The sequence below is a fragment of the Gopherus flavomarginatus genome, chromosome 7 (assembly GCF_025201925.1).
Source record: "Gopherus flavomarginatus isolate rGopFla2 chromosome 7, rGopFla2.mat.asm, whole genome shotgun sequence".
NCBI classification, from domain to species: Eukaryota; Metazoa; Chordata; order Testudines; family Testudinidae; genus Gopherus; species Gopherus flavomarginatus.
The window spans coordinates 70,606,301-70,622,014 of NC_066623.1; the positions used below are offsets into that span (position 1 = coordinate 70,606,301).

Sequence of the window (15,714 nt, forward strand, 5' to 3'; positions counted from 1 at the left end):
ACTGCTGGAAGCTCAGACTGAATGACTGGGGATGGATCGCTTGATAAATTGCTGTTCTGTTTGCTTCCTCTGAAATATCTGGCACTGGCAACTGTCAGAAGACAGAATATTGGGCTAGATAGACTTTTGGTTTGACCCAATATGGCCATTTTGTTTTTAATGAGCCTGTGAATTTAGATCAGTTTGGATTTTTTTTTCATTCTGTTATAGTTGAATGGTGCTGTTATCAGGCCATAAAGTTTAAAAGGTTGCATTTTATTTTGCCCATTAATTAATCATGTACAGTGCCATATGTGCTTTAGCAAAAGGTAGCAATGTATTTTTAGTAAATAGAAGGAGTCCATACTAAAGCCCACAAATAATGTATTTTTAACAATTTGTCATAATGGAACCAAAATTCCAATACACTTTACCCAGAGATGACTGTGAGGATTTAAAGAGAGAAAGTGGGTGAGGTAATATCTTTTATTGGACCAACTTCTGTTGGTGAGAGAGACAAGCTTTTGAGCTTACACAGGGCTCTCCTTCAGATGTAAAACTTTCACAGAGCCAGTTAGAATATAGTCAGCCATATGAAAAAGACATTTCTTTGTATTTCCTAATTCTTTTAATGCTTATGCTGAGAAACTCCTCACTTGTGAGCAATGTTGACTATCAGGCTATGCTCATTGCACTATATCCTGTTCTGTCTTAACTGCAGCAATCATAATTAACTTTAAAAACTCTCATTGAGTTCAGTGAACGAGGCTCCAGAATAGCAGAAAAACATAAAATGACCAATTTTCTTATTTTTTTCTTTTTACATATCATATTGGGTTAATCAAAAGGAATTTCCATGAAATTAGTTGGCTGTAAGATAACTGGTATAAATCAAAGTAATTAGACTCTGTGTGACATAAGTATATTTCTATCTGTTTAATTCAATTTAGATCAATTTAAAATGAATGCATCCAGTACTTGTTCTGAGCTACTTCTTGCAATTATACTTTCGTCAGTCAGTCAGTCATTCTTTAATTCAGACACACACATTACAGACCATTTCTGAAGATTGTCTGCAAGTTACCAAAGTCTAATTGAATTTCTTATTTTTTTTATTCTTGCATTGTAAATATACCTGCAGTCTGGGATGAGCATAGAACTCATTTAAGAAATCCATAAGCAAGTCAATTTTCAGGGAGCTGACACACAGTACCACATGCTTCTCTGTCTGAGCTCTGTGTCGACTGTAGTTGCCCCCAGACTTCTGTCTCTCCATCCACAAATAAGCCAGCTGTTCAAACTGCAATATATTGTTAAATGTGAATGAAATACATATAAGCAGCTGTGCAATATACACATCTTTATCAGTATGAGTTAATTATATTTTATGCTTTAGGCTATCCACTCATTTAATTAAAGACACACTTCGAATCCCCACCCTTTGCCTTTGTTTCTTTCCAAGAGCAGCAATTTACAAACAAGCAGATGGGATGGCAAAATAATACATCAATAGGCCAAACTCAAGAATTCAAAAATCATAAAGTTGAGTTAAATCATGAGATTATTTAAATGTATTTTTTCTGGTATTTGAGCCTTTAGAGTTCATTTGTAATTTACATGACACCAAGAGATGAGACTGTAAGAAAAACACCAATGTATTACTTATGTAGATGGAACAATGCCTCAGTTTCTCCCCATAGATTTTTAAAAATCTAAAGCTGGCAACACTTGATATGATGATGTCTGCATATTATTTCTTACTGTCTGATCTGTACCTTAAATATTGGCATCACTTAAACATATGGCTAATAGAAACATGTTCTGTCCCTGCTGCTCCTGGAGAACTGCTGGTTTTTTTGGTATTGACCATGGCATCTGTTGAAGTCAGGGCCGCCCAGGGGGCAGGGGGGCAAGTGGGGCAATTTGCCCCAGGCCCCGCAGAGGCCCCCACGAGAGTTTCTTGGGGCCCCTGGAGCGGGGTCTTTCACTCGCTCTGGGGGCCCCGAAAAACTCTTGTGGGACCCAGGCCCCTGGAGCTTCTTCCTCTCTGGGTCATCGTTGTCGGCAATTCAGCGGCAGGGGGTCCTTCTGCTCCGGGGCGGAAGGACTCCCCGCCACCGAATTACCGATGAAGATCCGGCACTTTGGCAGCGGGTCCCGCTTTGGCGGTAACTCGGCGGTGAGGGGCCCCCACCGTGGGTCTTCGGGGCACTTTGGCAGTGGGTCCTGGAGCAGAAGGACCCCCCGCCATCAAATTACGCCGCAGCGGGGGCCCCCCCGCTGCTGAAAACCCCAGGCCCCCTGAATCCTCTGGGTGACCCTGGTTGAACTGAACTTCACTAAGTGGCACTTTTCCCTCTACCACCTTATAGCAGGGTGGACCATTGCTCCGTCCGTGAAAGGGTTAAAATAGCCCTGGATACGGGCTGAGGCTGGAGAAAGCAGCCTTTTAGGCTAGGCTGATAGGGGGAAGTGGCAGCAGCCAGGGCCATGCCCCAAACTGAGCAACAGGCCCTTAAATAAGGCAGAGAAGCCAGGAGCACAATCAGTCTCTCTCTCTAGCTATAGAGGGAGATGGACCTGACTGCAGGGAGCTAGAGACTGGGTGCCTAAGTGGAGCAGGGCTAGGGAAGGCAGAGGAGCTGGGGAGCTCCTGCCTGGAGCCCAGGCTGCAACCTAGCTTTAGGCCAAGAGGTGCTGGGGGTTGCAGGAGGCAATCCAGTAGTAGGCAAAGGGCAGCAGGTCCAAACCCTCCTTGTCAGTGATGAGTTGGCTGATACTGCAGTCTGCCCTAGGGCGTGGGGCTAGACAATGACTGGCAGTAGCCATGCACTGAGGCAAGGTGGGAATAGAGTGCGGGGCTTCCCTAGGGAGGGGAGACCCTGAGAACAAGGGCTCATTGCCAGGGGGCAGCACCCTATGTAAAAGGACACTGGGGTCCAGGGAGGGACACAGGGCCAGTAGCTGGAATGCGGATCACCGGCCTGCAGAGGGCGCTCTGGACACTGGACTGAGCTAATTCCTGAGGATGACCAGTAGGAGGCGCTGCGGGGGTGAGTCCACCCCAGTTACACACCTTAATCAGCATCCCCCAGTTCACAATAAATTCTGCTTTGAGATCCTAATAAAGGGAAATCTAGGGATCAATATGATATGCAATGTATCTGGACTAATTAAATACATAAAAGCATTACTTCAATGGACTAATGTCCACATGTTTTATATACAGTTAGTACCACTAATACACCATGCCTATACCATTTTAATTTTGAAGCTCCTTACAAGCTAGATAATATTCACAACAATCCAATGAGACCGGAGTGTTTTCTTATCCACGTTCTACTGAGGCAGGGATGTCAAGTGATTCAGTGTCAGAGCCATGATAAGAGCTGGCCCCCTGTCCTGTGCTCAGACCAGGACATGAAGCCCTTGTCTCCCCTTAAGGTGTCACTCAGAAGAAAGAACTAGGGGAAAATGCTGGGAATAGCTAAGTGTCTTGGGAAAGCTTTGGCTGCTGGTTAGTTTTGCTGCTATTATTTAAGTTCACAATAAAGGTAAATTCCACCATGAGGGTAAATTTGGACAACACATCATGCCTGTATGTTCTTTGGTGTCTGATGGGAGCCAGCAGCTTCTACAAGGATTTGAAAACTTGTTAGCTCCTCTCATTTTAGCATATAAAACCATATGCTCATTTATTTTACAAACAAGAAGACAAATAAGAAAGCTCCAACTCTGCATAAAATGAAGAAGCATACAAGATGGTGTACTTTTTTTTTTATATATTACATACACAGTAAGGACAGTTGCAAGATATACTTCAAGAGAATACAGTCTTTTCCCCAAAACTTCCCCATCTCTTCCAAATGGAAAACAATCAGAGTTTACCTGTATGGGCAACACCACAAGGGCAACACAGATCATAATGACAACCAGCAGTTTTGAAGGCCAGATCTTGGGTGTAACATCCCCAAAGCCCACAGTGGAAAATGTCACTATGCAGAAATAAAGGGAGTCAAAGAGAGTCAACTTGTTTCCTGCTCGCTCCAGATGCTGAATTCCGCAAATACTATGTAAAAAAGAAATGAAAAATAAAACTAGTACCTGGAATAAATCCAAAGTGTTATGATTCTCTTACTAGCAAGAAGAATTATTTTCTGCAAATGCATATATTACTTAGAAAAGAAGAGAAAATGTTCACGTTAAAAGCAAAAATCTTTTTAAAATTGTATTTAAATGTCATTTACTCGTAATAAAGTTCTAACTGTTATCTTGGAATAAGGATAAAATGATAGTGCTAGTGGTGGTAAGTTTTGATTAGTGGTCGGCAGCAAAAAGTAAGATATGTTATAGATAACAGGATGTACTGATATTTTTTTCTAATACTAGAACAAAATAAATAGCATATAGCTGCACTATTGTAATCTTCAGAGTTTTTAAAACCATCTTTTTTTGTTTTTGCAAAAATAATTTGTGACCAAGAAACTGTATATAATTTCATTACATTTGCTATTCTTTATCTTGGATTATACCTCTTTGGGTAGCAAGAGAACATAAGAACGGCCATACTGGGTCACACAAAAGGCCCATCCAACCCAGTATCCTGTCTACCGACAGTGACCAATGCCAGGTGTCCCAGAGGGAGTGAACCTAACAGGTAATGATCAAGTGATCTCTCTCCTGCCATCCATCTCCATCCTCTGACAAACAGAGGCTAGGGACACCATTCCTTACACATTAATGGACTTAACCTCCATGAATTTATCTAGTTCTCTTTTAAACCCTGTTATAGTCCCAGCCTTAACAACCTCCTCAGGCAAGGAGTTCCACAGGTTGACTGTGCTGTGTGGAAGAAGAACATCCTTTTATTTGTTTTAAACCTGCTGCCCATTAATTTCACTTGGTGGCCCATAGTTCTTATATTATGGGAACAAGTAAATAGCATTTCCTTATTCACTTTCTCCACACCACTCATGATTTTATATACACCTCTACCCTGTTATAATCCCACTCGATATAACACAAATTCGGATATGATGTGATAAAGCAGCGCTCCAGGGGGGCAGGGCTGTGCGCTCCGGCATATCAAAGCAAGTTCAATATAATGCAGTTTCACCTATAACTCTGCAAGATTTTTTGGCTCCCGAGCACAGTGTTATATCAAGGTAGAGGTGTACCTCTATCACATCCCCCCTTAGTCTCCTCTTTTCCAAGCTGAAAAGTCCTAGCCTCTTTAATCTCTCCTCATTTGGGACCTGTTCCAAACCCCTAATCTTTTTAGTTGCCCTTCTCTGAACCTTTTCTAATGACAGTATATCTTTTTTGAGATGAGGAGACAACATCTGTATGCAGTATTCAAGATGTGGGTGGATATAAGGGAAATAAGATATTCTCTGTCTTATTCTCTATCTCTTTTTAAATGATTCCTAACATCCTGTTTGCTTTTTTGACTGCTGCTGCACACTGTGTGGACGTCTGCAGAGAACTATCCATGATGACTCCAAGATCTCTTTCCTGTTTAGTTGTAGCTAAATTAGTCCCATCATACTGTATGTATAGTTGAGGTTATTTTTTTCCAATGTGCATTACTTTACATTTATCCACATTAAATTTCATTTGCCATTTTGTTGACCAATCACTTAGTTTTGTGAAATCTCTTTGAAGTTCTTTACTTCTTTAGTTCTTTAACTATTTTGAGCAGTTTAATATAATCTGCAAACTTTGCTACCTCACTATTTACCCCTTTCTCCAGATTATTTATGAACAAGTTGAATAGGTTTGGTCCTAGGACTGACCCTTGGGGAACACTACTAGTTACCCCTCTCCATTCTGAAAATTTACTAATGTAAACTAGTGGAATGTTGAAATCTAGATTTTTTTTTGTGGGGGTCTGGGATTAGTTAGCTAATAGGTACAGATCAGGATAGTTTATGGCATTATCTTATGTAGCCTAACAATATCTCATGCTAATTTGATGCTGCATGAAGAAAACATGGTCTATTTTTGGTATAAATTAACTTCAAATCATGGGATGTCAGCTCTACCAACTTGGAGGCTGTTCCTTGATTTCTTGGTGAGCAACTGGCATACTTCAGTTTTCAGTGCTAACTACACACCAAATTAAATGCCTTCATGGCAATTGTCAAATCTTTGCTAGGGGCTCAGTTCACCCCTCAGTTAAACAGATACAGCTCCTCCCAATTACATGGGATTTCAGACATTAAGAACATCCCTAGCACTTCCATTTAGATGTGTGTTGTTTTACACCTCCCTTGCACGGTGGGGATTGAGATTTGTAATGTTTCCCCATATTGTCGTCATTCTGTTCAAATATAGTTTCCTCCAAAACTTTCTGTTTGATACTTTAAACAGTGTTTCAAACTTATCTCCTTGTCTTTGATTCTTCTTCTTTCTCCATTCCTCCTCTTTTCCCTTTCCTCTGACTGCATTTTCTTATGTTCCCACTAAATCTGTCCCTTCCCAATTTTCCAAACTCCTCCTCTTCTCCATTCCATTTCACTTGTTCCTGCCCTCATGGATCCTCCCTCCCGCATCAGGGATGGAGTTAAAATGCTGGAGTTCTAGCAGGTACATCACCTAATCCTACCTTGAATCCTAGTACTAAGCTTTGGGCTTCAATTATGTCTTGGGGCAATGAGTTCTGCAAGTTAATTATGCATTGTGTTTTTAAAATAGTTCTAGATTTGTTGCCTTTCAATTTAATTCAATATCCCCTTGCACTTGTATTATAAGAACAAATAAATGGGAGCACATCTTATTTTTATAAAATGTATCTAAGGATACAAAATTTAAAGGCAGCTTCTACTACCCTGACTCATGCTGAGTAGTACTTGACTCTGTGATCAGTCCGACTGAACTCAACAGGCTACATGTGGAATATGGTTCTATTAATTGTAAGAATGGCAGAACCTGGTCCTTAGGTTTGTTTGTTTTTCAGTTTACTTTCATATTGATTTGGGTGCCTTTAAAATGTCTGAGAGATCTCTACTGGTTACAATGAGCTTCCCAAGTTCAAAAATAGGGATTATCTGTGAATTTAGCAGAATCCTTTAAACCAGTGGAGCTCTTTAACTGCACCTGCTGTACGGAGCATCTCTGAGCTTGCATATTAGTGGTCCCATCCTCTTAGGAGGCTGTTGACTGTCTTTCTATTTTAAAGGTAATTTCTAAATAATGCCATATTTCTCAGTCATAATTCTTCTGTACATCAAAGATGATTTCTTGGCATAGGGTATCTAATTGGCCACAATTGACCATTATGAACTCCCAGGTAAAAAACCTTTAATCATCAGGCAGGCCCTGTGTTTATAACAGTGTTAGCAGTTCTTCTGTTCTCCAGAAATAATTTACTAGTGGGCAGTAGCATTTCCATAACATATGGATGAGATCCCCCAGTTTCCTCTTCACTGTTCTAGCATTTGTATTTTTCACACATCCCAAAATGTTCTGAAGATGATTTTTTGTTGGATAAGTTTCAGCCTTCAGTCATTGGCTGAATTTGTATTCCTACACACTTCGTTCCAGATTTTTTCACTGAGGTGGTAGTTCAGATCTTTCCTCCAAGCTCTCATTAGTTTGTCCCTTTTCAGTTTTAGTTATAGAAAAGAATTGTTGAAGCAGTACTTTTCTGTCTTTATAATAGGTTCTGAAAAGTTAATAAAGGGGACTGTGGAAATGCCATTCCAGTGAAGATGGATAGTTAACTTTCCTACCTTAGATCAATTATAAGTTTTAATCATAGACTCTGTTTTTCAGTCGATTTGGGTCAGGCACGTTTTAGTGTTATTCTTAAAAACTGGAGTACACACAGAGAGATCCATTCATGGAAATATGGGCTATTATAATGTTAAAATCATTGCTCCCTTACTTTGCATATGTCTTGGCATCCACAGTGTGATTTCAAGCTCTTTGCTTTTAGCATTGGCCACTCCAAGGCTTTGCTCTTATTGAACAAAGTTCATCAGGTGCTGAGATCCTACACTATACCTTGTGCATTTTTTAAGCCTGATAGTGGGGCTTGACCTTGACCTCAGAGTGAAGCATCAAAAGGGCTGTGTGATTAGCACAGACCTAGTGGCCCAAATCTTACCACGTAGAGGTATACTAGAGCTATAGCTTCTACTCCAGCCCATAGGCTAGAATGAATGTTTGTTGGTGGGCTGTGTTGCAGCTTCACTATGGTGATCTATATATGCCATTCTGGTTCTGAAAGAGTTAACTGGAATGGGAGAGTCAGATTAACACCCCTAGTCACACTGGAGGCTGGGCCAGGGCCAGTTAAGGGTGAGACCCAGCTGAGGAGGAGCTGGGTGGCGATTATAAAGCCGGGAAACTGGGAGCAGAAGGAGATTGTAAGGAGAAAAGGAAGGAACTCTGCTGTCCCTCTCTTGGCACTAGCAAATGGAGTGACTGGGAGGATCAAGGAGGAAGTCCAGGGGAAAGTAGGCTCTTGCATCCTCTTTTGACTAGGGAAGTCTGTCAGGAGGCCAGGAGAGACAAGGAGAAGCTGCTAGGGTAGAACAAACTCTGATGGTGAACCCTGATAAAAGAGCAGGATTGGGACTTCTAGGGAGAGAGTCCTGGTAAGTGTTCAGTGGAGAGCATAGCAGGGGAACTGAAGAAGCATCAAAGGTTAATTGTAAAGAGGGCAGAAATTGATTTATTTGTACTTCTGGTTTGGGATTTTGTTGGGGGATTTCAGAGGACAGCTCTATTGACAGGCTACAATAAGAAGAAATCCAGGTTGGCAGCAGAAAGGTGTCCAACAGAGCAGACTTTAGCTGCTAGTTACAGGGTTCCTCAGTTGGAATCCAGTGTAATGGCAGGGCTTGGGTTTTCCTTCCAGCTACTGGGGAAGGTGGTGTGTAATCCTGACATAAAAGAATGACTTCTGAGAGCCCTGAGATGCAAGAATCACTGGGCTGAGAGCTGAGGTGAAGACTTAATGTATGGACATTGGACTCCTATTGTGTGGGACTTCATTAACCCAGAAGGAGTAGAATTAAAATGTTACCTGGCCATAGGGCCAAGTTGTGATAAAAGACAGACCACCACAGGACTGGTGGGAGCACTATACAGGAAAGGACTGCTATGCTATGCTATGCCACACTCAGCCACAAGGGAGGGCACTAGTGGTGAAGGTGCTCTTCAACATCCATGGATTGCTTTTGAATTCTGGTGGTGGCATACAATTTTATATGACAGTTATTCAGTGTTTTTCAATGGAAAGGCTAAAAATCACCCTGTCTACTTTCATTAATTGACCATATGCACTAAGGTGAAAGTTCTAGCACTTCTTTAAGATTGCGGTTTTGGTTTTTTTTAAAGACTTTCATTTTTGTGAAGGGAATGCTTTCTTGCTCCTCCCTGTAAGAGTCCCACTAACAATCATTTTTTTAGAAATAATTCAGATAGGAAGACCTGAATCTTGGTAAGAGGTTTTACTGTATTAGCATTATACTGTAATGAATTTTAGTTGGCCCATCTACCCAAATCAATTATCTTGACTGAGCATAACCACAATCAAGAATACACTCACTGAAATTCTTGCCCATTGAAATCAATAAGAATTTTGCCATTGACTTCAATGGGGCAAGCATTTCACCTTCTGTCTCCAATCATATCATTTTACCAGAACACCAGACATTCCCTCAAGCTATCATAATTACGTTGGCCTACGTCCTCAAAGGTATTTAGGAGACATAGGGTATGGCTACACTTGAAATTTCGCAGCGCTTTGAAGTGTGAGTGTGGTCGGAGCGCCAGCGCTGGAAGAGAGCTCTCCCAGCGCTGCACGTAAACCACATCCCTTATGGATGTAGCTTGCAGCACTGGGAGCCGCGCTCCCAGCGCTGCGGCACTGATTACACTGAGGCTTTATAGCGCTGTATCTTGCAGCGCTCAGGGGGGTGTTTTTTCACACCCCTGAGCACGAAAGTTGCAGCGCTGTAAAGTGCCAGTGCAGCCAAGCCCTAAGAGCTTAACTCCCATTGATTAAATACCTTTTGAGGATCTGAGCCTTTGTGCCTGATCCAATGCCCACTAGTGTGAAGGGGAAATCCAAAGCAGTCTTTGGATCAGGCTTTTTAAGTGCTCTTGTGAGGTGTCAGGTGCCCTCATGTCTCACTGAAGTCAATGGGAGTTGACTGTGCATAGCACCTTTGGAGGATCAAGCCCTTTAGACGTAATATCAAACACTAATAGAGTTCTGCACTCTATTAACTTTGTGTCACCTAATCATGCATCAATCCTGGGACCCAAAATTAAATCAATGCAAAAGGAGGTAACATTAAACTTTCAAACCCTCCTGAAGCAAGAAAAAATATTATTTAATTTACTGTTGTGCTGTTAGTTTTGCTATATACCAGAAAAGTTGCTCACAGCATTGCAGTACAGCTGACTTTCAATAGATGGCTTTGTGGGTATATAACTGCCAACAAAATTTGTTTATTTCCTCACATATTCCTCCATCACGAATATTATCCTTTAGTTTTTCATCTATTACATCTGAATAAATATATCTCATGCCATGTCCTGATCTAGTCAGGTTATCTTGGTTGGCTACACTTCTGGGAGGGCATAGTGGGAGATCGTGGTTGACTATGATACTGAAATCTGTAAGAGGCTTAAATTACTCAGCTTTCCAAAACTTACGTATATATCTTGCTGCTACCTGAGTGGTTTATGCAACTAATATTTCCAAAAAGTGTGCTGTTTTTCTTACTATATAATGTTAATATTAAGCATTGTGTCAGAAAATAAAAAGGGATAATTTTCAGCTTGTTTATCATATCAGTGTTCTGCTTCCTTTTATACATTTAAATATAATACCTCAAGCTACAGCTTCATAATGGTTTTTAACTTTTACCACTGAAAAAGATTAAAATGAACAGTAGCATATATTACTCAGCTTTGCTGGTCCAAGACAAACAATAATGAAGAAATCCCTGGCCAGGTCTACTGATCTTAACAGAACAATCATGAAGCAAAAGATTATTGAAACTCCCAATACCTTCCATTGATTGAGAAAATGAGCTATAGCAGTGGCTGATTAGACAGAAAATATCCAACTTAAAAATGTGGAGCCTGATTCCCCACTTTTTTATAGCAGTTTTATGCTTCTGTAAACTCTGTTTCAATGGAGATATCAGTTTAAATTCTATTGAAATCAATACTGTGAAACCAGTTTCACAGAGGAGACCCAAGCTTTTAATTAGAAAACAAAGACAAAAGTCTCAATAAAAGAGATGTATTCCAAAGAGAAACAAATTAAAAAAAAATAATAAAGAACAAAACAAAGTACAGTTTGGGGATAACTCAGTGGTTTGAGCATTGGCCTGCTAAACCCAGGGTTGTGAGTTCAGTCCTTGAGGGGGCCACTTAGGGATCTGGGGCAAAATCAGTACTTAGTCCTGCTAGTGAAGGCAGGGGGCTGGACTTGATGATCTTTCAAGGTCCCTTCCAGTTCTAGGAGATGGGTATATCTCCATTATTTATTTTTTATTTTATGTTTTTTTATCTACTATAATTTCAACCAAACAGGAGAAGTTAAAAATGACACCTGTAATCTCTAAAGATTAGGAAAGATCAGACGTGTTTAGACAACCATTTGAACTTTGAAAAGGTCAATGTAATCGTTTACTGGAACTTTTATCTGTTTCCTGGGAACTGTTTGTGCTTATTTTTCTGTGCCACAACCTTGTCAATCTTTTAAAAAGTACACACCTTGGAACTAGTATGAAACTCAAATAAAAAAAAGATGAAAGTGGAGAACTGCCTAAAGGCACAAAAGAAAAGAATATAACACACACAGGAGTTGTTGTCTAACACATAAGAACTAATTTTCCAGACTACAGCAGAAGAAAGGGGAACAAGTTGATTCTGCCTCCTGACTTTAGTGAATGTCCCTGTGTTTCTCAGGGGTAGAAAATGGAAGGGAGGGAAGTTTGGTTTAGGTAAGGTTCCACCAGTCTTCTGCTTTGAGACAGCTACAGTAGCTCAAATCTTGGACTAGCCCTCTATGGGAGGATCACCCCACTGCAGTGGATCCCACAATGATGTACAGTAGTACAGTGACTCCTACACTATTTATTCTCTTTGCAGCCAGCACTGAGAGACTGGTCAGGGAAAAGGAAGCCTGAACAGTGCTTCTCTGCACCCATATGTCCTTGACAGCTGCCATAAATTAGAGTAGCCTGAAGGATGCTGTAGTTTACCGCCTGAGACAGGCTTCGTATATAGATACAGTAAAAGAGCGCTAAGGTAGCTTAAAGCTATTTTTACATGCATGCTTTTCCTGAGTTATGCTGTAAAATCCTCTGTCATAGCCAAGGAATTGGGGGCAATGTTTTTAAACCTGGACCCTATATTTTGAGCTCACTAGCCTAATTCAGAACTAGTGTCCTATTGCAACAACTCTGCATTGTTCATATCATTCTGCCATACGTTGTATACAGGAATAGATTACATAAATAGCTTGTGAAAAATAAAAAGCGGAATGTATGTAGCAGATTTCCATCTAATTTATGTAATATTCTTTCCACAAGGAATTTTGCAGTTCGTAAAACATCTTCCTGCAGAGCAGCTAAACTGTCCAGGTAAAGATACTTAAAATCTCAGTGGAATATGAAAAGACAAGCTTAGTGGTTTTTGTCTGACTTCCACTAATTTGTGAGCATCCTGGAAATAGGAATCAATAACTGCTGAGAAGTAAAACAGTCCTCAGGAGGAAATCAGATTTAAACCATGCTGTTGTAAAAGTGTGGGTGGAAAAGCTAATGACAGCAAGGACAATTTATATTAGACATTTCAGACGTATTTATGTAGTCATTATTTATAATTAATTATTTTTACAGTGCCACTGTGAGTGCATAGTCCTTGGCAGATAAATCATTCAGGGGACCCTCAGTGATATACAATCTAAATAGTGCAGCAAAGGATTACGTTAAAAAAAAATTAAGAATGCGGAAGGAGATACTGGAGGCCAAGAGTTACAACAAGAGCTGGTCAAATAATGAAAAAGAAATTGCAAATAATTCAGCAAAAAAAATCAAATTTCATCACAAATTATTTACAGCAAATAATTCAGCCAGCTCTGCATCAGTAAAAGACTTATTGTTCCCATGCATCTTGCTAATAGCAATGCCACCCATATTTTGCAGAGAGATGTGATAAATATATTGTGCCTCTTGCTGCCTCAACTTCCCTCTCCTCACTAACCTTTCTCCTCCCAAGACTTATTTTAACAGTCCAAATTTGTATCTGGATGTGGGCAGTTGCAAGAATTTTCCAAGGAGTGGGACAGACACCCTCCCTCTGCATGTTTTGTGTGTGTTACACTAATTACCAGACTAAAACGCTTAGAAAGGAAACCTTTTACAGGGAACAGCTAAAAAACAAACCACATTATCATCAGATTCTCAAGTATCCATTTAGAAGTAAATAAAACATAATACAATCTCAGCCAATTTGATGATAAACCGTACGCTGCTGCTCAGAAGAACCCACAAACTCTTGGGTGTTTAAAGATAGACATATATATGTTGGCCTTTGTTTTTATAGTGATTCCCCACTTTTTCCATCCCTATATGAAAAATGTATACGGATACTCTTAGCTATTAATAAATAAGTGTATGGTCACTGACTAGACTGGAAATTTGTACAAAGCACTGCCTAATGAGTATGGGCCAGATGCTATTCTTGTTGAAATAAATGGAAGGTTTTTAACTGACTTCACTGAGGAGTGGGATCTGACCCTAAATATAAGTATTAGCTTGGTGACTGGATTGAAATCGCAATGGGTCAAAGTGCACTACAGAACTTTTAGTGTGTGGTAGAAGGGTCTTCACAGCCACTTAGTGTATGACATGCCAGAGTGTAAATCTATAGCATTGCAATTTACTGTGCACTAAGACTTTGTAGCCTAGCCCTTAGATGCCACAGGATGCATGTATTGGAAATACCTGGGACAGACTCATGCTGCAGTCCACGTTAATGAAAATATCCCATTGAAACCAATGGGAATTCTCTGTGAGCAAAGGCTTCAGAGATTAGACTGCCAAAGAGCACTGACATTAGACCAGGTTAATCATTTAATTGCCCAACAAGACCATTTGTCATGTTTGCATTATTGATTTTAAAGTTCCAATGAAATTTTCATGTATACAGGATAGGTTTTTCTTTCTTTTCAGGAACACTAGCAGACCACCCTCAGGTTATGGGGGAAAATATGGGGCATATCCATGGATCCAATAACATTTAACACACATGAATTGCAGTAGATGTCTTGGATGAATTGCTAGATATACAAGGCCTCAGAAGTGCACTAATCCTCTGTAAATGTATTGCCTGTCATGTTCTATTATTATTTTGGAAAATATTTTCTTAAAATAAGGGGAAAAGGTCATATCTGAGCCATTACTAGGTATATTTGACATGGCTATTGACACCACTCAGCAGGTTCAATTTGTGTCCAGGGTTCAGTTAATCATGTAGAATAAGAAACAGGAAATTCTTAACTAAGGTTTCCTATAGAGCCCAAAGTTGCACCAGAAGCTGATAACGACCTCCCAGGGAATGGAAACTAGGCACCTAAGAAATACTTTGTCTGCAGTGTTGATAAGCTCCAGCTTTAATCAAAGTTTGGAAGAGATCTGTTCTGAAACTTGCAATCATCCCCCAGGAGAAAAAAGAGGTTTTAATTTTTAACTAATCTCCCCCACTGCCAATTTAATATTATGCTTTAAAGGCTCTGGAGCTTCACTGTCAGCTCCAAGAGGCATGGCAAGTGCAATGGGAGCATAGACATTGCACCTCACTTGAGCAGTGCAGCAGATCTGCTCGGCTGGCCAGAAAGTCTAATGCCACATTATACCTGACTTTGTGTGCACAGATGGAATGCTCTTTTCTCGCTCCCTAAATTCTTATGCCAGAGCCCATTGCTGTAGTACGTGAGCACTTCTGTAGTATCTAAACCGACCCTTCCTCTGGCACTTTCATGCAAGGACAGATGCTTACCTTACATTTTAAATGACACTATGAATCTCTCTATGTAATATTTACAGAATCAGTTTAAATCTAGACCCATTAGATGTTTCAAAGCAGCTGGATCAATTAACTCTCAGGTTTTCCTTGGTGTAAGTCCACTTTAACCATTGATATCAATTAAGTTACATGACTAATTAACTCAGTCAATGGCTCTACCAGATAAATAAATAGTTTAAGCTAACTTATAATTTATTACTTATAGAGAATGTCCTCTGAATTCTGTTTTCTTCAATAATCCACTACTATGAGTTTAATGATTTGCTCCTTCCTGCACAGCCACAATGTGAAGAAATCAACTAACAAAACACATTTCCTGATATATGCTAATATCTTTCGATGTTGGTGTAAACAAAGAAGGAATTAAACAAAAGAAAATAATTTGCTAGGGACCAATAAATTATCAGGAGGATCCATGGGGAATCATATAATAGGAGGAAATTGGTGTTGACAGTCCAATAACTGAATTTTTCAGCTTTTGAATACCAAATATTTCAATTTTTTGCCAATAATAATAAAACCTTCCAATTTTTGGATCGCATTTTGATGAAAATGGAAATTTACGAATGTTTCCATTTTGTTGAAAACCCATTTTCCATCAAACAATATAAAAGATATTTTGATTAGCTTGAATAGACATGTAAATTCTGAAATTTTATAGTGACAAAAATA

The 15,714-nt window shown here is 39.9% G+C and overlaps 1 protein-coding gene across 8 annotated transcripts in view; it reads right to left on the reverse strand.

Annotated features, from left to right (window-relative positions):
- KCNT2 (potassium sodium-activated channel subfamily T member 2) overlaps nt 1-15,714 on the reverse strand; it is a 282,967-nt gene that overhangs the window by 144,832 nt on the left and 122,421 nt on the right. For all 8 annotated transcript variants that reach the window (XM_050961381.1, XM_050961380.1, XM_050961379.1 and 5 more), the window contains exons 10-11: nt 3,868-4,048; nt 1,115-1,279 (exon numbers count right to left, since the gene is read on the reverse strand). In XM_050961381.1, the coding sequence (XP_050817338.1) occupies nt 1,115-1,279; nt 3,868-4,048 (346 nt within the window). The remainder of the gene's footprint in view (nt 1-1,114; nt 1,280-3,867; nt 4,049-15,714) is intronic.